Genomic DNA, 26,313 nt, shown 5'->3' on the forward strand with positions numbered 1-26,313 from the left:
TAGTTGGTATTTTTTTTGCTCCATTCTGAACAATTGAAAGTAGTTTCCATCATCGAGCCTTTTTTGTTCGAATAATAATAACAATTTGTAAAAGTTTTAGAGGTTTTTGAATGTTTGACAGGCTTTCAAATGACACATATTTATTTATAATCTCTTAAAAAAACATCCATTAGAAATTTGTAGGGATGGTGCAGATTCGATAGAGGGCAGGTCGAAAGTACTCGTGGTGCCTCTAATGTCGTAAATTATAAGTTTTTGGGGTAGAACTTTCAAACTTTCATTGAAATATAATCATAATAATTTAATAATAAAATAATACAATAATGATAAAAGATCCCCAAAAACTTCCACTTTTCATCACTAGTGGCACGGTAGTCTACTTGCACCATCCCTATAGCGATGATATCTGATTTTGAGAATTGCTCCGACAAGGAGAATTGCCGACAAGGTTCATCAGGTTTTTTGCCATTGTTTCACCAGTTTGACGAATCATTTGAGAGAAATGCGAGTTCTCTTTGACGAAAAGAAGCTCATAAGGCGATGCGAATTCCTGTTAAAAACGTGCGAATAGATAAGTAGGAAATTGTTTGTTAACAGCTTTGTTTTGTTTAGGAAAATTCTATTTTTGGATTCTTCAACCTACCAAAATTTTACCGTCACCCATCACGAGCACACGATCACTATCGATTATCGTGTTTAATCGATGCGCTATCGTGATGACCGTGCATTCTGCAAATTTCGATCTTATTGTTTTCTGTATCAACGCATCGGTTCTGCAAAAGATAAATAATCCATTGAACCTCACAGATGAGTTTTAAATAAACCGCGTCGCTTATTCATATAGTAAATGTAAAAAAAAAAAGTATTTTCGCTCCTTCATTCCCGAGGAAGATGAACAGATTTTTTGTTCGAAGACTATTGTTACCGAAGAAAAAAAAATGATATTTGATTGGATTTTTGAATATTAAAAATAGTAGAATTCATGTTGGACCAAAGTTTATCGCAGAACAGAAAAAAAACAATGTTACCGAGCATCGATGTTGGCCGTAGCTTCGTCAAGGACGAGTATCTTATTGTTTCGCAAAATAGCTCGAGCCAGACAAATAAGTTGTCTTTGTCCAACGCTGAAATTGGACCCGCCCTCGTTGACTTTTTGGTCCAAAAGAGCATCCTCGAGCTCAACTTCGCGCAACGCATCCCACAACGCCGGATCCGGATATTTACCAAACGGATCGAGATTGTAACGTAAACTTTCCGAGAAAAGAACCGGCTCCTGTGGAATAATCGACATAGAGGAGCGCAGCTCCTGAAGCCCGATGCTGCTGGTGTCAAGGTCGTCGATTTTAATCTCTCCCTCCAAACCTTCCCCAAACAGTCGGAAGAGCACTGACAAAAGCGAAGATTTCCCGGCGCCCGTTCTTCCGACGACTCCAATTTTCCAGCCCGGTTCTATTATGACGTTCAAGTCCTGCAAGCGAAATAATAATAAAAAAACTTCGGAAAATGAGGCATCTCGATAACGAGACGATTCAACGAGTAACGCGTTGAAAATAAAAAAAATAAAAAAAAACCAGTGCAAGTAAAGTTAAAATGTTGAAAGTGAAGTTTCTTGAGAAAAAGTGTGAGAAAAAATGTAAAAAAAATCGATCTCCCGGTTTGTGTACCTTTAAAACCGGTGGGTCGTGATCATTGTATTTCAAGAAAACATGTTTCATTTCGATGCGTCCGCGCTCAGGCCATGTGGCAGGAGGAGGCTGCCTCGAGGTCGTTGGCGCTTCTTTCGGCAAATCTGTATACTGTAAAATCCTCTCAACCGAAGTTATCTGCGATTGGACTTCGGTGGATTGCTTGACGCCATACTGAAGCATTCCGGTGAGAATTAGGGACTGTGAAATAGCCAGACCAACGTATCCGCTGAACGAGTTTCCTGTTGAACGTCACAAGTGAAAGAAATAATGTCGTTGCCATTTAATGAGGAGGAATTATTTTTTATTCACTATTTCATCGTCGCTCTACGAACCTGGATCGATGAGGATAAACGAGTAGCAAACGCACGCAACGAAAATACACGAAATAATATCGAGGATTAAACCAAATGAGCATGATGCCACGATGTACAAATACCAGGCTCCTGTGTGAGTGTCTTGACAACTGTCGAATTCTTTTCGCAACATCCCTTGAATATCTTTTCCACTACTTCTTATCGTCGTTAGTCCGCTCAAGGTCGCGCTTACGTGAGAAAATACTGGACTCTTAGCTGCAAAGTATGATGAAAATTTTTATAATTCAAATTCTTTCTCCGCATGGAGGCAAAGATAACGATAAGAAAAGCCTGCTCATAAAGTTCCTTTTTAACGAGGACGCGCTTTTCTTTCGTCGTTGAAAATTCCTGCCGGCGCGCTGATATTTTTCTCGATACCAACTTCGTTTTGCGTTAAAACCATTTTTTTATCCTCAACAGGTGACTCACCAACGCCCTCGAGCCGTTTGATATCCTGAGCCGTATTGAGATAAAATATTCTGATGAAGTAAGCGGCAACAGCAATGATGACCATGGGAATAACCATCCAGTTATTGACGACGGCCACCATGACAAGAATGCCTATCATGACGAAAAAGATTTGAAGGGCCTCGAGCATGGCTTTTGGAAATAATTCATCCATCGCGCCAACGTCCTTTGAAAATCTATTGAGGGTTCTTCCTGAATGAAAGATTTTTATGTCAAAACTGCGAGAGTCGAAATTCATATTGAATCATCCATGAATTTTTCTCAATTATTTTCGACTGTGGACTCACCGGATGGATTGGCGTTCAAGAATTTCATCGTAGTTTCGAGTACGCTCATAAACATTCGGTTGTGAAGGCTTCGTCCAGCTTTCATACAAATATTCATGAAAAGGAAGCTTCGCGTGAGCGTTAGAATGATGCAGGCAACGATGCAAAAAGTGTAGATGTAGATGGCGTAGTGAGTGGGAAGAAGACCATCGTCATCGAGAAGATTGAAGTACGAGAAAACCGTGTCATTGACAACCGATTTGTATTGTTTCGATGTTATTTTCATCGACGGATCGTGAAGACTCATTCGCACTGCTTCGATGTTGGTCCAATAACTGAGCCAATAGTCGGTCCCGCTCGTCGCTATTTGAGCGACGATCATATTCAAGAACAGAATTGTTAGAGTAATGATTCCTCCTCCGGCACGAAAATATTGAACGTAAACTCGCGAGGACATTCGACCCGTCATCATTGTTTCTTGCTTGTCGCTTCCATGCCCGGCTTCAAAGACAACGTCATCGTCGTTCGGCTGAGCGGACAGAAAGTCAACAAATCTATAATTAGGCTAATTCAGATGCGAAAGTTTCACTGAAATTTATAAGCAAAACACGATAAATACTTGCCATGGAAAAACTGTCCTGCGAACGAATCGAAGATGCTTGTGAAACTACGGAAGTCGAGCGCAGTTGTATCGCAGTGGGAGGGACAAATTTTCGATCGTTCACAACCTCCTTAGCGCCGGATTCGTTTGTAATTCTTTGCGCATCGCGAAAACTCATGCACTTTTCGACCCTCTGAGGATTTTGTATTCCACCGGTATCTTCAGGCGTGGAACATGTCTCGTCCAATATCGTCTCCTCAACTTCCGCTGTTTCTTTTTTTTCCTCTTCCATACGACTGATCAATTCTTTGAAATCACAACTCGAATTCATGAGTTCGTTCCAAGATCCTTGTTGCTTTACCGCACCCTAAACGAAAACAAAAACGAGTTAATTCATGGTGGGAATACAAAATAATAAATCGCTCGATGTTCAATTTTGTTCGCTACATAGAGTTTAGTTTGCTTTTTTTGCTCAATCTTTCTAACGTTTCTGATTTTCTTTTATATATCATCAAGAAAATTCGGACCTTCGGATTGAAAAATTCATCAATTAGTTGAAAGAAAATTTAATAATACCAATTTGAAGATTTTTTGATAAGAAACCAGGTAGCTTTCCTTCTGAATTTGTACAGAAAAAAAAATTTACAAGCATCTTCGATGAAACGATGAAGGTCAAAGAATGGAGAATATTTAAATCAAGTATTTTGTTGAAAGAAAAACAGGCAAATTGTATTTTATACTGAAAAAAATAACAACGAAATGCAAAAAAATGAATGCGACGTTTTATCGACAAGCTTCGAAGAAAACTGATTTTTGGGTGTTAATAAAAAAGCAACTTGCAACGCGATTGCTTCGATAATTTTATTTCTTTTATCTTTGCAGCGGTGCAGTTCTCAATAAATCGGGGGGAGAAAAAAAGCCTGCTCTCGTCTCTGTGAGTTTCCAAATACCGACCAGTATTTTCTTTCCCGTTTCCTTGTTGATCTTAATGACGATTTGAAAGTATATATATTTTTGGGAAAGTTGGCACCTAACCGGTTCAACGATTCGACGAGTAGTCGAGCGTGCAGATTGACTAACTTTCTTTTTGTTGCAGATGAAAATGTTGGATCGGTAAATGCGTTTGATCCACTCTCGCGGTGGATGAAAAATGTTTAAAAGTAAAAATGTTTACCGCTTACTCGATTCATGAGGACGATCGTATCGGCGTGTCTGACGAATTGAAGTTGATGGGTTACAAGGATTCGTGTTTTGCCACGAAGATAATTGAGAATGCAGTTTTTGAAGAGCTGTCTGCCGACCCGAGAGTCAACGGCGCTGAGGGGATCGTCGAGAAGGTACAAATCGGCTCGTCGATAGACAGCCCGTGCCAGGTTGATTCGAGCTCTTTGGCCGCCGGAAAGGGCGGCTCCGCGTTCCCCGACGATGGTCATGTCGCCCTCAGGGAATTGGCCAAAGTCCCGGAGCAGAGAGCAAACTTTGGTCACTTCTTGATAACGTTTTTTGTCGAAAGGCTGACCAAAAAGTATGTTTTCACGGACGGATCCTCCGAAGAGCCACGGATCTTGGCTCGCGTACGAGACTGTGAGGTTCGGATTGTCAACGACGAATCCTCGTCGCCATTGCTCCTGGTTAAGCTTGTTATCCTGGTCCTGAATCAACCTGACGGTGCCGGCACCAAGTGGCAACTCCCGAAGCACAATGTTGAGAATCGACGACTTGCCGGAGCCAACCGGACCGATCAAAGCGCATAAATCACCGCCTGAAATCCTCATCGAAACGTCGCAAATCGTCGGAGGCAAAATGCCCGATATCCAGTTTGCCGAAACTCGGTGAAACTCTATCCGTACCGGTGCCAATGGCACCGTCTGTCGGCTTGCAGACTTTGTTCGCGAAGCCAACGACCGCTTCTCGTCCTCGATCGTCAATACCTCGTCGAGGAGCAAAAAGTTCTGAAAACATCGTCGCTCTCGATTAGAGACGCGGTCAACCGAATCACCGGTTCTTTTGATCAACCGCGCGCACCTCGCGATATTGCTTCGAGAGGCTTATTTTTGTCGAGAAAGTTGATTTTCCCGTGTTCTCATTTCAATGCGCCCAAAACGATTTTTTATCCATAAAACTCTTCTTTTTAAAAGAATATTCTTTACGACGATCTTCAAAATATTCTGATTAAAATCGCTCGGAATTGATGTTTTTATATGCACAATATTTATTATTGTTTCGAGGATTGGTCTTTCCTATTGGAAAACTTGTAATTTCGTGAAAAGTCCCCGTTTCTTTCCTCATTTGTTGAGTATCACTGATTGAAAATGCAGAAATTGCTCAATTATAAATGTCGATTTTATTTTCCAAGACACATTTAAGGAAACTCGTGTGTTACTTGTGATTCAAAAAAGCAACTGAACTTTTTGCTCTTTTCATGATCAAAGAAACGATTAAAATTTATTCTCGCGGTTATTAAAATTATGTGTAACTTATTTTTTACGATTGCTAAATTTTTAATATAATGATAGCGGTCAAATTTTACTTTCATCAAGAGACTCGGTAGAGTCTCGGGACAAGTACATTGACAGCCCTGTCGTCTGCTGGCCCGAGGCTCTCGCCGAGACTATACTTTCTCTGAATAAAACGATTCGCGGTGGTGGGGGTAAAATTGGCATGTGATTTTCTTTAATTGCGAAGCCTATGAGTTATGTACGACTTTGAAAATTGAACTTTCAGCTAATTAAGAAATTCTCTTTCGATTGCGTCCAAAATCAATACGATCGGTGGTGTAATTGCTGAGAAAAAACTTTGCACGGGCTCAAGATTATGCAAAAGTTACTAACACATCTATGGATTTACTGTGTCTGTACAGAACACCATCAAAGGCCTCTTGATGCCAGCTATAACCCATTTCTATGGAAGCTCGGGTCCCGGGATCCCGGCTACAGAAATAATGAGTTGTGATTGGTCAGGACACTTGCTGTACCGTTCCAGCGGAATACAGTTTATGAATATATATACAAGACCATCAGTCAGCCGTCAGTTATTGATGTTATAACAAACGGATTTTCGACATTACGAAGTGCGGGGTGACAAAAAAATATTTTTCATCTAATAATGTGTTAAATATGTATTTATTTTATTAAAAATAGTGGTATGTGGTGTCATACAGTATTACGAAAACCAGACATATAGTGACTTTGACGTGATATATAGTACATCGCCATCTGTCAGTTTTTGATGGCATGAGCAAATTAATAGCAACAGCGATCTGAATGATAAAATTTCGGAGAAATAGTGCGAGCTGTATGAATTCGATTCAAAATTCTTATATGACTATAAAAAAAAAATGTTATGTAAGTTTTGTGAAAACCATGTGGGTTAGTTTACGCTCATCGCAATCGGTTCGCGAGTGTTTGTTATATCGAACATATATTAGTATTGGGAAATTTCTCCTTGTACAAATTCTTTGATTTTACGTTTATTTATGATATAATTTTGTTGCAATCCTGGTTCTGGTTCTTCAAAAATTTTCAACGGGAGTTATGTGAGAAAAAAAAACTTTCGCTCATTATATAACCTCTCAAACGTTCTTTCCAAACAGAAATTTCATGTTGTGTAATTACATTATAGAAAAAATATGCGTGATTGTATGTAAATGAAAGCAAATAAATGTTGAAAAACTTCGGTCAAGTAAAAGTGTCTAATTCAATGTATTGTTGTCATATTTTCTTTCATTTCGTTTGGCCGTGTTCACCAGGCCCTTTTTCCCACCTCCTTAGCTTACAGTGTATCCATACCAATTTCTATTCATTTTCTAGACAATTCGAGTGACATTCGTATTTCTATTTCCTCATATTGATGTCAATAAATTGGAAAATTCATAACAAAAAGTTTTCATGATTGCTTGTTTACAAACACGAGTTTTAAAAAATCTTTGGGCCATGTAAATACATAGATATTCACTTGAATTGTTGCATGATGAATTTGGAAATTCATTTCAATAAGTCATTGGTTACTTATTTTTCGTGATATCAAAATTTGTATCTTCCAAATGCAATGAACACATCTTAAGTTTGACAACATGATGAAGCGACACGTATATTGAGTATTTCCAGACCATGTTTACGATTGACATTATGGATTAAAAAATTCATGTGTGTGAGTCTATGCCTGATCATTTCTGGATGTGATCAAATATTTTGTCTGTGTATAACCATGGAGACATACTAAATTACACTATTTGATTTACTTCAACATGCAGCGTATCTGTCTGTCACTTTTTACACTATTTGATTTACTTCAACATGCAGCGTATCTGTCACTTTATTTATTGAATATGCCATAATAAGTTTCAAAAATGTGGTTCGGGTAATTTTAAAGTTTTTTGCCCCATAGCACCAAAGTTTGTATTACTGGTACGCAGCGAATACCTATGAACTTTGATATTCCTGCGAAGCGGTAGGTGTGCCAATCTTTTCACTTTTTGGTTCCAACTGTAATATATGAATGAGATACATGAAACAATTATGCGTTCTGTTCACTTTCAAGTGCGCTGTCTTTTTTCCTTTTAGATTTGGCATAATAAATTTTATGAATCGGTGGTAATTTTTTCTGTCTGTACCAAAATTTAGATGAATAAATCGCAGCAAATACTTGCAAATTTGGAAAATTCTATGTATTGACATGCATGCCAGGTATTAGTACTTCCTTTTTTTGATTATGGAATATGGATATCTACAAATAATAAAAATTATACATGAATTATAGGATTTGGAAATGGATTATAAATAATAATCAATAATAAAAAATAATGATGAATGATACAAAAAGTCAGCGATGGCCTGTTTATGAATGGCATAAGAAGTTATGTTTTCAAAATGCAATGCTCATATTAAAAAGTAAGCAATTCTGTTGGTCTTGACGCACTTCATACTTTTTCTTTTGTCCGGTTGAACCTTGGTGGCTACATGCAGAGTTTGAAAATTTTGTGCATCGACGTAGGTGCGTCAACTTTCTATCTCTGGGAATGATAATACGAATGGAAAAGATTGCTTCAAAAAGTCCTTGGAAGCACGTTTTTTAATGAAATAAAAATAACTAGCATTAGAATTCATTAAACATATGTGAAAATTGCGAATTCTGGTGGACTTGGTGAACATTATATATATTTTTTTCTTTCTCCTTCTGTCAAATTTGAAGGAAAATCAATCCAAAAATTCGTTTCATTGAAAAATCTTCATGTTTTCTTTATTCACAATGATTTCATCAAAACAGATGAAAACAAAATTTATAAATGAAGGGGGAAAATTCCACAATGATACAAAATATTGAAAAACCTTACGGAATATGATTTTAATCCCACAAAATTATAGACACGTTCGAAATGGTTGAAAAATTGAGGATATCACTTCAAACATTCGAAGAATATCAAACTGTTATAAATTGTACAAAACTTAAAGAAAATCATTGGAGAAAGGAGAATTATTTTTAAATATCACAATAGAAACATTGGAGAACTTGAGAAAATCTTATTTAAGAATATTTTTTGTGGTTTAGAACTACCACAGAAAAAAGATTTGATATCAAGCCGTAAAAATCCTTTCTCGGAGAAAAAAAAATTTGGACAATTACATTGATGATCGCTCGTTTTCGCATTATACCACAAAAAATGTAAACAAAACTTCTTAAATCACACAACAAAAATGATTTCGAACCGTAAGAAAATATCAAATATATGACAATCCTACAGCATTAGTGTATAATGTTCTTCACTAGTATACTGATTGTGCGGTATCAGTCTTTTTTCAACGAATCAGATGTTACAAGCCAAAATCATATCTCGGCCTCCACCCCGCTTTCCACCGTGCTCTTGGGTTCCTAATTGACAAAACATATTAGAGTACAAGGAAAAAAATCGCTGAAGTCCAACAACAGACCTGTGACGAAATATTTCCAGTACAATTTTGACGAAAAATAGGTCTTTTTTCGTGAAAACCAACGTTATAAGCCGAAAATTATATCTCGGCCTCCAACCCGCTTTCCACCATGCTCTTTGGTTCTTAATTGACAAAACATATTAGAATACAAGGAAAAAAATCGCCAAAGTAGCACAATTTTGACGAAAAATAGGTCGTTTTTCGTGGAAACCAACGTTATAAGCAGTAAATCGTAAATAATTCATAGCAATTTAAATTAAAATTATATATTCATTAAAACATAAATAAGGAACTTTCGAGAAAAAAGACGTGATATCAAACCATAAACTTCCCCTAGGGAAAAAAAGGTTGGGACAAGTACATTGATGGTATCGTGTTTGCTGATAATTCCATCCATAAAAAAAAACTTGGAAATCGATGCCTCATTCTTCTTATTTGATTCGAACAGCTAAATCAATTGAAAAAAATTCCATCTAATTTACGTGCAGCATTAAAATTTATTATATCAATTCGAGGCCAAGTATTTTCTAATGAATTGAAAAAAGTTACCACTTGAGTTACGTGCAGCACTAAAATTTATGATATCAATCAGTGGACAAGTATTTTATTAGTAACTCCAAATTTTGACATTATTAAATTGTTCTAAGAAGCTTTTAAATCCAAAAAAAATCACATGAAAGCTAGTCATTCGTTACTCTATGGTAGCAAAGACTTATAAGAAAATCGATTTTTCTCAGACTTTCAGGATCCTTGGTATTATTCACAAAATTCAACGTCGATTGGATCGATACAAATTATGTTTAAATAAGTGTTAAAAGTACTTGTCCGGCCCATCACTATTCATTTCAATAAAAAATCAATCATAAAAAAATGAAATTGTATGGCAGAATCTGGTTAAAAATTTGTTGAAATGCGATTCATTATTAGTTTAATGCTTTTAATAATAGTATAGGTTAGTTCTTATTCCGTATGGAATTCGTTCGCTGGAAGAATAAGTAGGAAGTAAAAATTGACATCATTGAATATAAACTGGAGAGTTATTTTGGAAGCTTGAACATATATATTATGTACAATTTGTTTCATTTATCGATGCAGAATAAAATCCCTCGTATATTGCGGAATAATTTGTTTCCGTTTTTTATTGAATTAGTGCAACTAAGTAAAAATTACTTGAAGATAATTCTCTCAATTCCCTCTGCATGAATACTTGTGACTTGTGAACCATCAGTTCTAGACAAGCCCTGATTTTTATTTGGATAAACAAATTAAACGGAAAGTGATGGGCCGGACAAGTACTTTTAACACTTATTTAAACATAATTTGTATCGATCCAATCGACGTTGAATTTTGTGAATAATACCAAGGATCCTGAAAGTCTGAGAAAAATCGATTTTCTTATAAGTCTTTGCTACCATAGAGTAACGAATGACTAGCTTTCATGTGATTTTTTTTGGATTTAAAAGCTTCTTAGAACAATTTAATAATGTCAAAATTTGGAGTTACTAATAAAATACTTGTCCACTGATTGATATCATAAATTTTAGTGCTGCACGTAACTCAAGTGGTAACTTTTTTCAATTCATTAGAAAATACTTGGCCTCGAATTGATATAATAAATTTTAATGCTGCACGTAAATTAGATGGAATTTTTTTCAATTGATTTAGCTGTTCGAATCAAATAAGAAGAATGAGGCATCGATTTCCAAGTTTTTTTTTATGGTAGTAAAATCGTCAAGCAAAGACAACAGCCATTTTCTATTTATACGTTTATGCATATCTGTATTTCAAACCAGCTGGCTCATGATTTTGTCAAACCTTCCACCGCGTTTGTGTCGTTATTACTCGTTAACCTCAAATAAGTGTTTTTCTTTTTCCATTCCCAAGTGATTTTCACCAGTAACAAGGCTGTCTCAAAACATCATTTTATTGATATCTAAAAACATTATATCAAGAGACGCGGTAGCGGCTCGACGCCAAGTATTAAAAGGAAAAACTGCAGCGCAAAAGAAAAGCCAGCGCGAGCCCTGCCGCTACTCTTATATACGCGAATATGCCGGTTTTATGACGTCACAGAATTTTCAAATGGCTCTCACAAAAAAACCATTTCATAAAAGAACTTGAAAATTTGTGACGATTTTTTTTCGATTTTTCTCTTTCCATTGGTCTTTGTTGCAAGTAAATCCGTCCAGTAGATCCTGAGATATGTAACGTTAGTGATTTAAAATCCATCATTTCGGGATTTTCATTTTCTTAGAGACAGAGGGGCGTAAGTTACGCTTGTTTACATTTGGACTTACGTCCTTTGCACGATTTCTTACTTTTGTCACACTCTACGTCACGCACTACGCTGAACGCGGCTACCCCCTCTCCTTCTGCGTCGCCGAGCGAGAGAGACAGAGAATGGGCGCACAGCGGGGGCAATACCAGCTCCTGGTTTGCGCATAAAATATGTATATAATTATATAATATATATTTTATTTATTAATATTAATTAATAATAAAATATTATTATAATAAATATTTTATTATAATTAATATATAATATAATATATATATTATATTATACTATAATATAAAATGATAATAATACAATAAAATGAAAAAATTGAATAATACGAATAACATTAAATAATAAATAATAAAACTAAAAAAATATAAAATTCTGGTCGACGCCGCTGGATTATTCGAGGATGTCTAGGGCGATAGCTCATGGGTTTTGGAGGACTAGGTTTAGGTACATTCTATCGCGATTTTCGATTTCTAGGTGGACGACCCCATAGTTTTTTATGTCCAGATATATTCCTCCATGGCTTTCGTCGTCAAGGTATGTTTTTTCATGGTTTTCGAGGTCTGGGTCGACGGCTCCTTAGTTTTCGATGTTCAGGTATGTTTCTCCATGGTTTTCATGGTTTCGGATAATTCCTCCATGGATTTCGATGTCTAGGTATATTCCTCCATGGTTTCTGATGTGCGAGTGTATTTCTCCATAGTTTTTCATGGCCACGTGTATTTCTCTATAGTTCTTGATGTCTAGGTATATTCCTCCATGGTTTTCGCGATCGAGGTTGACGGCTCCACAGGTTTCGATGTCCAGGTATGTTTCTCCATGGTTTTCGTGGTCTCGGATAATTCCTCTATGGGTTTCGATGTCTAGGTATATTCCTCTATGGTTTCTGATGTGCAGGTGTATTTCTCCATAGTTTTTAATGTCCAGGTGTATTTCTCCATAGTTCTTGATGTCTAAGGTATATTTCTCCATGGTTTTCGTGGTCTAAGTATGTCTCTTCATGGTTTTCGCGGTCGAGGTCGACGGTTCCACAGTTTTCGATGTCTAGGTATGTTTCTCCATGATTTTCGTGGTCTAGGATAATTTCTCCATGGGTTTTGATGTCTAGGTATATTCCTTCATGGTTTTCAATGTCTAGACGTGTTCCTTCATGGTTTTCGTGGTCCAGGTATATTCCTCCATGGTTTTCGATGTATGGATATTTTTCTCCATGGTTTTCGTGGTCTAGGTACAATCCTCCATGGTTTTCGTGGTCTAGGTACGTTTCTTCATGGTTTTCAATGTCTAGGCATGTTTCTTCATGGTGTTCGTAGTCGAGGTCGACGGATCCACAGTTTTCGATGTCCAGGTATGTTTCTCTCGGGTTATCGTGGTCGAGGATAATTCCTCCATGGGTTTCGATGTCTAGGTATATTCCTCCATAGTTTTCAATGTCTAGGCATGTTTCTTCATGGTTTTCGCGGTCGAGGTCGACGGCTCCACAGTTTTCGATGTCCAGGTATGTTTCTCTCGGGTTTTCGTGGTCGAGGATAATTCCTCCATGGGTTTCGATGTCTAGGTATATTCCTCCATAGTTTTCAATGTCTAGGCATGTTTCTTCATGGTTTTCGCGGTCGAGGTCGACGGCTCCATAGTTTTCGATGTCCAAGTATGCTTCTCCATGGTTTTCGTGGTCTAGGATAATTCCTCCATGGGTTTTGATGTCTAGGTATATTCCTTCATGGTTTTCGATGTATGGATATGTTTCTCCATGGTTTTCGTGGTCTAGTTATGTTTCTTCATGGTTTTCGCAGTCGAGGTCGACGGCTCCACAGTGTTCGATGTCCAGGTATGTTTCTCTCGGGTTTTCGTGGTCGAGGATAATTTCTCCATGGGTTTCGATGCCTAGGTATATTCCTCTATGGCTTTCGTGGTCTGGATATGTTTCTTCATGGTTTTCGCAATCGAGGTCGACGGCTCCACAGTTTTCGAAGTCCAGGTATGTTTCTCTCGGGTTTTCATGGTCGAGGATAATTCCTCCATGGGTTTCGATGTCTAGGTATATTCCTCCATGGTTTTCTATGTCTAGGCATGTTTAATCATGGTTTTCGCGGTCAAGGTCGACGGCGCTACAGTTTTCGATGTCCAAGTATGCTTCTGCATGGTTTTCGTGGTCTAGGATAATTCCTCCATGGGTTTTGATGTCTAGGTATATTCCTTCTTGCTTTTGAATGTCTGGACATGTTCCTTCATGGTTTTCGTGGTCCAGGTATATTCCTCCATGGTTTTCGATGTATGGATATGTTTCTCCATGGTTTTCGTGGTCTAGGTACATTCCTCCATAGTTTTCGTGGTCTAGGTAGATTCCTCCATGGTTTTCGTGGTCTAGGTATGTTTCTTCATGGCTTTCGCAGTCGAGGTCGACGGCTCCAGAGTTTTCGATGTCCAGGTATATTTCTCTCGGGTTTTGGTGGTCTAGGATAATTGCTCCATGGGTTTCGATGTCTAGGTATATTCCTCCATGGTTTTCAATGTCTAGGCATGTTTCTTCATGGTTTTCGTGGTCTAGGATAATTCCTCCATGAGTTTTGATGTCTAGGTATATTCCTTCATGGTTTTCGATCTCTGGATATGTTCCTACATGGTTTTCGTGGTCCAGGTATATTCCTCCATGGTTTTCGATGTATGGATATGTTTCTCTATGGTTTTTGTGGTCTACGTAGATTCTTCCTTGGTTTTCGTGGTCTAGGTATGTTTCTTCATGGTTTTCGCAGTCGAGGTCGACGGCTCCACAGTTTTCAATGACCAAATATGAAGGACCACGAAAACCATGTTCCTTCATGGTTTTCGTGGTCCAGGTATATTCCTCCATGTTTTTCGTCGTCCAGGTATATTCCTCCATGGTTTTCAATGTCTAGGCATGTTTCATCATGGTTTTCGTGGTTCAGGTATATTCCTCCATGGTTTTCGATGTCTGGGTATGTTTCTCCATGGTTTTCGTGGTCTAAGTTGATGGTTCCACAGTTTTCGATGGCTAGGTCTGAGTTTCCATAGTTTTTGTTCTCTAGGTATATTTCTTCATCATTTCCGTGATCTAGGACGATGACTTCATACTTTTCGATGTCTAGGTATGTGTCTACATATTTTTCAGTGTCTAGGTATATTCCTCCATGGTTTTGGATGTCCAGGTATATTTCTTCATAGTTTTAAATGTCTACGTATGTTCCTTCATAGTTTTCGTGGTCCAGGTATATTCCGTCATGGCTTTTGATGCTAGGTCAACAATTCCATAGTTTTCGATGTTTGGTTATGGTTCTCCATGGTTTTCATGGTCTAGGTCGACGGTTCCATTGTTTTTGATGTCTACGTCGACAGCTCCATGGTTTTCGATGGCTAGGTATATTTCTCCATGGCTTTCGTCGTCCTGGTATGTTTTTTCATGCTTTTCGAGGTCTAGATCAACGGCTCCGTAGTTTTCAATGTCCAGGTATGTTTTCCCATTGTTTTCGTGGATTAGGTTGACGACTCCATAGTTTTCACTATCCCGGTCGATAGCTCCATAGTTTCCGATGTTAAGGTGAATTTGTCCATGGTTCCCGATATGAAAGTCAACGGCTCCATAGTTTCCGATAGTGTGGTGAGTTTTTCTAAGGTTGTCGATATCTAGGTCGTCGGCTCTATAGTTTTCGATGTCTAGTTTGGCGACTATAGGGTTTTCGATGTCTAGGTGGATGCCTTCGTATTTTTCAATATATATTCGACAATTTTATATTTCCCGATATTTAGGTAAACGGTGCAATGGTTTACGATATATTTCCTCATAGTTATCGATATCTAGATCTGCGATTTAATAGTTTACATTGACGAGGCAGGTTCAGACGTTACAGAAGAATGATTACATGAAAAAATATCACTGGACACCAATAACCATAAAGCTGTGGTCTTAGACATTGAATACCATGGAAACATCTCCTTGGACACTGCAAACCATTGACAGTATCCATGTCAACATGGAATCCATGAATGAGAAGAAGATAGTTTCAAAAATCATTTTTCCAAGTAAACAAGTGGAGCTTTTCAAAAAAAGGAATAGAAAATGAAAATATCATCCCATTGCATAGGAATTTCCCAATCTTTCATTGGAAAATTCGATTTGCTGAATGCATAATCAAAATCGTCACCATTATTGCTTGTAAAAGGTTTCAACTCACATGAACATAACCGCACAGTTTTCGTCCGTCTACATAGAAAAATTGGCTGTGTCGATTGCTTTTGGCACATAGAGAAAAGCACTCAACTTGAAACAAATCGTTTTAAAAATTTTCGTCGAAGACGAGGAATGTATTTTTTTTCTTAAGTAAATATTGTCACGCCTCTAAAAAATAAGCTAAATCAGAAAAAAAATAATTGACAAAGTAAAAAAAGAACGCCAATTATTAAACGGTCGCGACCGTAGTTTCCAATAATTTTCTATATTTGCATTATCAATAAAAAATTTCAAAATATAAAAAAAAATGAGATCGTTTTCTGAAGTTGACAAATATAGTGAATGAAATACGATTCCTATATAGTTGTCACGTCTCGCAAAAAGAAGTGAAATCAGTAAATATTAAAACTTCAAAAAGTAAAAAAGGCACGCCAAGTATTAAAAGGTCGTGACCGTCGTTTCAAATGATTTTCTATATTCGCATTGTCAATAAATAAATTTAAAAAAATGTTTAACTGTGAAAAAATATGAGATCTATTGTAACATATACAGTGAATGAATTACGTTTCCTGTAGGAATTCTGAATTTTGGAAATAAAAAAAAATGAGATCATTTTCTAACGTAGCCAAGTACAGTGAATGAATTAAGGTTCTTGTGGAATTCATTCGTGTACACTTTTAGCCCTAATCCCTCACTTATTCAGAAAAATTTTCCAGCAAACGTCACAGAGCAACAAAGGTTTCTCGAATGATTCTGCAATTATTAAGAGATTATCATCTGTTTTTATGCTAGCTCGGGTTATAAACTTAAAACAGTTTACGCGTACAAGTGCATGCATTGTATCTATACGATGAACTGCACAAATTCATTTTCAACATTACACACAAGCTTGGCGTGCATGGTTTTCAATCGGAAGCTCGGCGAAGGAATGCCTCATCCGTCCATATATTTGAAGAAAACTTGATGATCCTCTCATGTAATTGTTTTTTAATTTGCCATCCCTTTTCCATCCAACTATTTTATTGAGTAGTCCGACGTGAGATCCCACGCTGTGTACACAAAGAAAAATATCTATTCTTGACTAGTTTGACTGATAAATTCATTACTCCAAATGTTTCGTATTCAACGCGTTTTCTTTTCTCAAATCAATGTTTACACAGCTTACTTCTTTGTTCATCCATTTCAATACTTGTGTAATTCATCCAATCATCTGCCCATTTGGTAAAAAAAAGAGTGTACGGACAAACGAGTGAAAGTGACGCGTGGATAAATTAAAATGCGTATGGGCATGAAAGAATGGCCGTATCTATCCGTACAAGATAAAGGCATATAAAGGGATTGATTGATTTCATTTCTTTATCCGTTCGTTTAATCGTTCAATTTTATCCGCAAATTTCACCCATCTGTATTGTTTACCAAATCATTATATAACAGGGCCCCTCTTATTTTATTGGGGGATCGGTTTTTTTCACACTCGTTCATACAATTCTAATTAATTATTGTTTTCATAGTAAATTTGAACAATTGTCTCTTCCCGAGCTTCCGATTGAAAACCATGCACGCCAAGCTTGTGTGTAATGTTGAAAATGAATTTGTGCAGTTCATCGTATAGATACAATGCATGCACTTGTACGCGTAAACTGTTTTAAGTTTATAACCCGAGCTAGCATAAAAACAGATGATAATCTCTTAATAATTGCAGAATCATTCGAGAAACCTTTGTTGCTCTGTGACGTTTGCTGGAAAATTTTTCTGAATAAGTGAGGGATTAGGGCTAAAAGTGTACACGAATGAATTCCACAAGAACCTTAATTCATTCACTGTACTTGGCTACGTTAGAAAATGATCTCATTTTTTTTTATTTCCAAAATTCAGAATTCCTACAGGAAACGTAATTCATTCACTGTATATGTTACAATAGATCTCATATTTTTTCACAGTTAAACATTTTTTTAAATTTATTTATTGACAATGCGAATATAGAAAATCATTTAAAACGACGGTCACGACCTTTTAATACTTGGCGTGCCTTTTTTACTTTTTGAAGTTTTTTCTTATTCTCGTTTTTGCGACTCTTTAAAGTTGGGAGGATCCTATTTCATTAAATCCAAATCGTCGCACAGGAAGTGTGCCTGCCATAAGAGCTTATTATTACCCTTCAAAAAATGTAATTTTCGTTGATTGTTTTCTCGACAACTACACGGTAGATCCAATAATAATTCCGAGAATAGATGCACGGTGTATGTTTTTAGCACATTTCCAAATTTCAACGCTTTAAGTTGGAATTTTCGATTTTTATTAGATTCGCGTGAACTTCCTTAATAGGGTATTACACCTTTTTTTTTTAACTTTTTTAAAGTAATCCTGAGATCGTAATGAATCAGTAGATTTTTTTTTCAATTTTATAAGACCAAAAAGTGTCTTGAAAACTATTTTTTAGCCATGTTGGTCCGTTTTGTGACGTCACTCGGTTAGTAAACAATACGACTGCGAAAGACCAAGTAACAAGATTTGTGAAAATAATGAGTTGTAATGATATATCATTGGTCTCGTGCCTGAATGCCACAATACAAGTGTAAAAATGCCACAAAAATTGTGGATTTTAATAAAATGAATGACAAAACTCCACAAACGTGCACAATAACTTGTAAAATTTCAAAATAACACAAAGCGTACGATAAGAATTTAGATTGTTTACTATCGGAGTGACGTCACGTTGGAATCCAATATGGCGGATGGCGTTTTAGACATTTGAAAACCAGATGAAAAAAGACAATTTTAAAATTGAATTATAAAATTGACATTGCATTTTTATGAATAAATGACGTTTCTCGTAAGCTGCGATAACAAAAAAGTTTTATATTCAAGAGATTGTAATTCAGTGATAGAGGATCGTAAATCATAAGCGTGAAAAGAAAAAAAGTGAATTTTGATCCAAAGAAGGGAGAACGACGTGATTTCAAGTGCCCGAAATTAAAAAAATACCTTAAACCAGGAAATGCCTCGGGAAAAAGAGTCAAGTTTCGAAATATGTACAATTATGAATAAATTCCGGTGGCCTAATAATAAAAAAATCATACTGAATAAATGGCAAAAGAGGTTGGATACTCGCCTCGAGCCTGTTGATCGAAATGCGAGCCTCGCCGCACAGAATCAGAGCTTGTGGAAACCATATGGCAGTTGTCATTTGCAAAATGTTGAAATACGTTGCAAGAGAGAAGGAGACGTGTGCCGGGAGTCCGTTTCCCATTAAGACGAACGAGGCCAAAGTCAAGAAGAGGGTTGTTCTCTCGGTGAAGACCATTATGCTGAGATAGAAGCCCCGAATAAAAGAACTCTTTATAATGACTCCGATCTCACTAGCTCTTGTGTGAGAGACGATGAATTCGAAAGGCTTTTCCCACGCGTACATTTTCACGACCTATTTTGACACGAAATCCTACCTTAAGTACCAACTGCACACTTCAATTTCGTATCAATATTCGAAGAAACTCCGGAAATCGTGAAATCGGACCCCCTCACTTTTATCTACATTTTAACCCTTTTCCCAAGGTCACAGCAAAAAAAAAAGTATTATCATACCAAGCGCATAAATCACATTTTCATATGGGACCTTCGTTTCTTTCATTTGATATACTCCCTATAAATGACAGCCACTTTACAAGCAAAGGGAAATCGATCAATCTCGAGTAAAGATACTCCGTCTTCACTCGCTCTGTCTACAAAATTTTTCTTTTTAGTACTCGGCGTCAGGATTTTTTTGAATATTTTTTTTTTGATTTTTTTTATCTGTAAAATAGTTGGAGCGGAAAGCCACAAAATTTTTCGGTATTGTGCGATCGAGGTAAAAGGCACGTTAGCGTCAGCTCGCTTTTCGTCGTTATTCAATTAACGAGACGAGAATTGTAGCCTCACTGGAGTGAGCAGAAGCCGAAATGGCAAGTCGATAAGATTCGTTGTTTGTTATTCTTTCGACCATACCTGAATCCCAGCAATGAGTTCATTCATCAATTGTACTCTTCGGTCGGTCAATTGCGCCGTCGATGATCTCAGGGTACTGCTAACTCTGCTGAGGTAGCTCTGAATCGGAACCGCGAGTAAAAGCAACGATCCGATCCCAACCAGGGTACTCACCTTCACGCTTTGCCACATGATGTAACCGACGACGATCAACTGAAAAAACAGTGTCGATGAATGATGGTGGAGCAGGTTGAATTATTTTCCCTCAATTCAAGCATAATTCGATCCATTTGCGAAGGAGAATTTTCGCACGCGATTTTTGTCGTTTGTCGTACAGTTAAATTTTTCTTTTTATTACGTACCTGTATCGGCATAATCCATATGAGATTGAGGTACAAGGGAAGCGTGTCGAAACGATTAACGTCGTTGCTGAGCAGATTCACCACTTGGCCGGCCGCTGTTTCATTCAGTGCTAGTTTATTCAGCCGCAGTAGCTGCAATTTTGAATTACGATTTTCGGCTCTTCTGTACACAACTGAATGCCCTATTCGCTTCCTTCTATACATTCGTTTCCTTAATTAATTAAAAATCTACTTTTTTATTGTTTTAAAACGTAACAACGAGAAGTCATTTTCGTAATCGCATTTGTCATCAAATCAGTGTGCTTCGAACATTTTTCCTGCGACCTCCCTTGCAGAGACAGCAGAATCGAGGAAAAAAGACGTTTTTGATGTTTTTCGAGCCGCAAAGTGGTCGACCGAGCATGACTTTTCCTGATCCCCGAAACTTGGTTTTCCAAGCTAAAATTCTTCCCAATGAGCTTGCTTCCCAGAATGGGGTAAAGAAACGAGTGCCCACGTAACTGTGCTCAATTCGAGGATTTTTATCATCCAACAATCCGATAACTCTCGTCGTTTTGGAAAAGAATAATCCAAATAATTTATGGATCGACGAATTTTTTTTGGCATTCATGGCCCCCGCGTCAAATATGTCGAGGGGATTGTCACACGAATAATGTTGTAGAATGAGGAAGGAACGAAACGAGGAATCAGGTGAGTTCTTATCGGCGTGTCTAAACGTCACAGAGCGCGTTTGTAAATTCCGAAGAGCGTTCCCAGTGCCAAAATCATTAGAATTTCAATGAGTTCTCGAGCACCCTTATCTTCAGTTATCTCCGAGTATTTACAATTATGATGAAACTATGCTGACTCTTATTGAAAATAAAATGAAGCTTTGGGAGGATCGCTATTGTTCGTCGATCACCTAGAATCGAGTCACTTTGATGAATGAAATGTTCAAATATTTTTGCACTCGAAAACGCCCGAACGCGTTTTCTTAATACAGATAACGAACCCTTCAACTTCAAAATTCATCTTTATACTCAAAAATAAATTCTACCCGACGATATAATTGTTATAATGCACTTGTGCATTATAACAATGCTTCCATGGTCCTCGTTGCCTGCTTCGTTGAAATATTTTCGCATTCATATGTTTATATCGGTAGCACGTTTAAATATCACAGTCAAAATATCACACGAATAAATATCATCACAAACAAAAAATCTTACACGACCAAAAATAACTGTGACAGTCGAGAGTATATGAAGAGCAGGCATTTATCACGAACTAAGGTGGTTCCTCCACGAGACAGATAAATTAGGAAATTATTTAAATTTGGCATACGTATTGTTTAACATATGAACAACACCTCTATAAAATTTTAACAAGTTTCACCATCCCGAACCCGAGATATATGTAATTGAAGTTGACTCAATTAACACGTAACATATGAACCGTGCATAGGCAAACAGCACATTATTAATTCTACCGCTAGTATTAAAATTAGGAAGTTTATAAAAAACGAGGAAGAGCTAGAGCAGGATATGACAGATATTGTGAAAAAAAATCAAGGTGATTGACCATCTAGTTTGACAGATATAGTTTCGAGAAGTACGAAGGTTTAGGCTGCATAAGATATATTTTGCAAGCGAACAAGCGAATGTCGTCTGTATAGGCAACCTTTTCTGTGGGTTGAAGCGTAGCCCGGATAGTTCCGTCAAAAAATTTACTCGCGATGTCGGATCAAAAATACTTTTAGAATAAATTTTACGAAGGCAAATGATATTTGTACTATATCTGCTGGCACCGCGTACGTATATAGGGTCTTTACAAAGTTAATGATTACGATCCGAACGAATTATCAACCCTTTTAATATGCAGACGGTACATAACTTTTGGTTGGGGCTGTCGCAGGGGATCGACGCGCTCAATGTTGTGTGTGTACGTTTGGAGTATTATCCATGAGAGAATGAATAGTCAACGGTTTGCAGTAGCGTTAATCGTGATCGTAGTTTAGTATCAATCGCAAAAACTGTATTCGGGAAAAAAAAAGTAATTGGAACAACGAAATGTGGCATTACGGAGTGCCAATGAAATATACGATCGGCACACAGGGTCAAACAAGATTAAATTAATAAAATAGTTTTAGATCAAACTGCAGATTCGTTCTCTCCAAAAACATTGCAATTAAATGGAGAAAACTCTTATTGGCCGCAGGTGACCTGTCACGTAAAATGTCGTTAAGTGGTTTTTGGAGCAGTTATCAGAAAAAATGTACGAATTCTTAAATTTGTCAAAGTTTTAAGTCCGACTGGTCCATCTTTCCAATGCTAAATCATGCACAACTGTCAAAATTGCATTCCAATAGCGCCATTTTTCCGAAGGACACGAGCGCCGCCATCGGTAGTGTGGATCGCCATGTGCGTGTGTTTGTTTGCGTTTATTTTTTGGCATCGAGACCAATCGTTACGAATTCTTTACCTTTCTGTAGGGAATCGTATCATGAAAATTAAGTGTCGGTGCGGCATCAACAAATTCTAGTAGCGACAAGACACCGCAAAACGTCAAAATGAGTTGCGCAAGCAAACGCATATTGGCTGAAACATCGAAAAGTCTCCTCCGCCTACTAATTTGTGTACATAACGTTGCAAATCGAATTTTCGATTCAAACGTACATTTTTCGAACGAAAAATTTCTATTTAAATTCACGATAAACGGATGAAAAAAATGTCATGCATTGTAACGCGGTTGAGGATGCGTCGTTGAATAAAACGAATCTTGCGCGCGCGGGGATTCAGCAAAATCCAGGACACCAAAATTCATTGAATTGATCGAGTATCTTTGTCCATTTGTGCAACGAAAGAACTCGTTGTTCAGTGTAGAAAATTGCGTTTATACTTATTCGCTTTGCATTCGAAGGGACCGTGCGCAGCGTCTACAGTGTCACTATGCGGCCAATTTCAAAACTTCCTAGGTGCAATTTGAAGCAAGCGCATATGGGAATTATTACTTTTCGCATTATTTAACAAAACAAAATTATTATTTTTTGTCATGTCTCGATCGAGAAAATATTGTTGCATTCGAGAGTGCTCTAATGCACAATTCCGACGCCGAGACGTTGAAGTATCAGTAAAATTTTATTATTTCCCAGAGGGCACAGTCCACTCTCCATGGAAAAGTGAGAAACGGACCAAATGGATCAAAAGGTTAAAGCACTGTCAACTCATCCACTAAACTTTCTGTTTCGACGACATTTAAAACGTCATTCGATTCAAACAGTTTTTTTCCTTTTACGTCATTTTGATTTTGAATGCGGTCATTGTTGATCGGACAAAAACCGTATTTGATTACTTTAATCATTATTTTTTTCCAAAAAATTAATTATTTTCAATGATATACAGTCAAAATATCATCAGAATAATTGCATATTCAGACACGAGAGAGCGCGCTCATCGACTGTAGTGCTGCTCTCTATAGCTCACGCACGGTCCCTATATAGAAGAGTCGAAACTGACCTTCCTGGTATTACAACCTTGGTCGAAGCGGTTAAATAACCAGTGGCCAGGCTAGCCTCACGGACGATACAGAAGTGAGCCTAGCCAAAAAAGGAGAAGAAGAAGAAGAAGAAGAAACTGACCTTCCGGTAGATGAGAGAACAGCAGGCAACTCTGACTCTCATGCCGATTTGCTGCGCACAGAGATTCGTATGATGCATGATGAAAGTAACTCCCAGTGAAGCCAGAACGAGACCCCCGGCGTAGCAAAGCACTTCGGTTCGGGTCGGCACTTCCGACGTCTCGTCGCCGCTGAAGTACCTGACTACCAAGCCTTGGAGAATCGGTTGCATCGTCCGCAGGATCACGCATTGCACGAACACACACATCCCAATTTTAAGATATTTCAGCCAAAACGCTCGGAATATCGCTCGCGTCAGACTGGGTCGTTGGCCATTTACCTTCTTCCCATCCTCGTTCAGACTGTATTCGAGGTTTTTCATCTTCTCGAGCTCTGCGTTCCATGATCTGACAAATGAGGAGAACAAATTCTTTTCAGTTCGAATGACTTTTCTCGTGTGAACTTTCATCGAATCGGACAACTCTCAAAATCGTTTCCGACGATATTTATTCGCTTTTTTCTCAAATTATTGCTGGCAACTTAGCGAAAAAATGGATCAATTGGCTGGAATACGAAAGTTTGATGTGAAGAAAACTTTCTCGAATTAGCAAATGTCCAGTTTTTCATCAATTTATTGCTCAAACGTTTGATTTCCCGAGGAAAATCGGCCGATTCGCGAAACTGCTCTTCTTTTCAAACCGATTTTCAAAGGTGCACATAAGCGCGAATGTCCAAGGAGTTTTCACAAAATCGTGTAAAATATTTAATTGAGAAAAATGAAAGTTTGAGCGGGAGAGAAGTATTTTGGTGAGTGAAAAGCTGGGATTGATCATCAGGACCTTTCGAGCAGGTTTCCGAGGCCGTGGGACTCGTCGGCTTCGATAGGATCATAAAGATCTTCCATTTCGAGAGTCTTTTGGCTTCCCAGGCGAAAGAGTTTGAGGGTCCACCTGCGGCAGAAAGCGGTAGGTTGTTGATTTAAAAAGTGTATTCTGCGTCGTATTTATCCGGGCGTATCGACGAAGAAAAATGGAGCGCAATATCGTCTGTGTATATATTGACTCAAGGTGAACACGAGGAAAGTGTTGCTCGTGACGCACGATGGAAATGCATCAATTTTCGCGTTGCCGTTGCTCCTCCATTTTCTTCGTCAATAATCCTTTTTCACAGAATTGTGCAAAAATTCGATTGGACCGATGTGGAAAAGTACGAACCAAAAGAACAGTAAACTGATCGGATTCGCCTCCTCTTGAGGACTTTTCTTCCTCGTCTTCTCTCTCCTATCCATGCTTGCGTAGCTTCTTAACAGTCGAAAAAAACTAATCGAAATAGAAGCTGCATCACTGCGACGCACATTCGGGAGAAAATGATTGATTGTCCATATTAATGTGAGGGGAGGGGGCGAGACGAATCGACGTTTTCACTTCCACACGGTGATAAAACGTTCCCGCGGTCCACTCGTTTCCACAGTTTCAACGGGACTGAGACCAGATGCGAGTATTCGGGCTGCTTAAATGTGCAAAAAGTTCAGTCAAGCGATAAAGAGTGATGACTTTTCATGGCTGAGGCGTACGCATCTCGGCCATTATACAAACATATTTAATGTGTATCGAAACGAATTTCAATGTTTTTTCTTTAAATACAGTTTACTTTTCGCAGTACCGTAAGAGAACAAATGTTTGAATAATGCTCAATTTTGCGACGTCGGACTCGGACGGACTGAACGAAAAAAAAAAAAAAAATGCATTCGTCATTCTCCAATTTTTTTACCTCTCTAATTTGCATGTGATTAGTAGTTTTGAAACTTGTGCAAATGATTAAAAAAAAATGAAAGAATAACCAAATGTTTTTTTCGTTTCGAATCGGTGTGAAATTCACGTTGATTTTTCGATCTAATAAAATCCTGAGATTCGAAGCAGTATTATCACTTTTTGAAATTTTCATTGAGTCACGAATGTCAAATTCGGCTCGTCACTTGCGCAGTCCGAAAATGCGAGCCTAAAGTAAGAATGAATTTCTAGACGTTCACTGCTGGCATTAATTCCCGCATTAACTATTCAAGTATTTCTTGCTAATATCCTGAAAAAGTAAAGTACATCACTCAAGGCGTTGTCGAGATAATACTTTTCGAATATTGCAAGTCATTGCAAGTCTTTTTTCCGTGCTGAATTCTCGTTATTTTCTACATATAAGAAAGGTAGGTAAAAAAAAGAATAAATTTTGTTTCAAATATTTGTTAAGAATAATAATGTTTCGTAAATGAGCCGAGGGAAGGTAAAACGAAGAGGGCTCCAATCGAAATAAGAAACCAATTTCTTATACCATAGTTGAATAATTTCGCGCGTTATCGTTGCCTTGGAACGATGATTTCAAATAGTTTGAATATCCAGAGATAAAAAAAGCCTTGTGGATCTAAAAAAATTAGTCTGTCCTAGCACTCGTGATATTAGGAATAAGATCGATAGAGCTGTAGAAAAATTTAAGGAAATACTGAAAAACGAATGGAAAAATAAAATAATGTTTCATATTCCTAGGAATGGAAAACGTCAAGAGAGCTTCGATAAAAAGCTAGTGAATAATATACTAATCCGAATTCAACCCTTCCGCGGAAAATTTGTTCT

General features: G+C 37.7%; 1 protein-coding gene across 2 annotated transcripts; it reads right to left on the reverse strand.

Moving 5' to 3' along the window:
- Nucleotides 1-123: 123 nt before the first annotated feature.
- On the reverse strand, nt 124-25,187 carry LOC122415704 (ATP-binding cassette sub-family C member 4-like). Of its 2 annotated transcripts, none has more exons than XM_043428073.1 (15): nt 24,907-25,187; nt 24,532-24,642; nt 23,715-24,099; nt 20,099-20,230; nt 19,758-19,949; nt 18,889-19,197; nt 4,558-5,328; nt 3,399-3,743; nt 2,797-3,304; nt 2,471-2,701; nt 2,021-2,257; nt 1,665-1,927; nt 1,029-1,468; nt 644-773; nt 124-550 (listed from the first exon to the last, which is right to left on the reverse strand). In XM_043428073.1, the coding sequence occupies exons 1-15, from the start codon at nt 24,978-24,980 to the stop codon at nt 392-394; spliced, it is 4,287 nt and encodes a 1,428-aa protein (XP_043284008.1). In that variant the 5' UTR covers nt 24,981-25,187; the 3' UTR covers nt 124-391. The 2 variants fall into 2 exon arrangements, with proteins under 2 accessions (XP_043284008.1, XP_043284009.1); XM_043428074.1 differs by lacking the exon at nt 24,907-25,187 and having other exon boundaries at nt 23,715-23,905; nt 24,033-24,099.
- Nucleotides 25,188-26,313: the final 1,126 nt, after the last annotated feature.

Source organism: Venturia canescens, chromosome 9 (assembly GCF_019457755.1).
Source record: "Venturia canescens isolate UGA chromosome 9, ASM1945775v1, whole genome shotgun sequence".
Lineage (NCBI taxonomy): Eukaryota > Metazoa > Arthropoda > Insecta > Hymenoptera > Ichneumonidae > Venturia > Venturia canescens.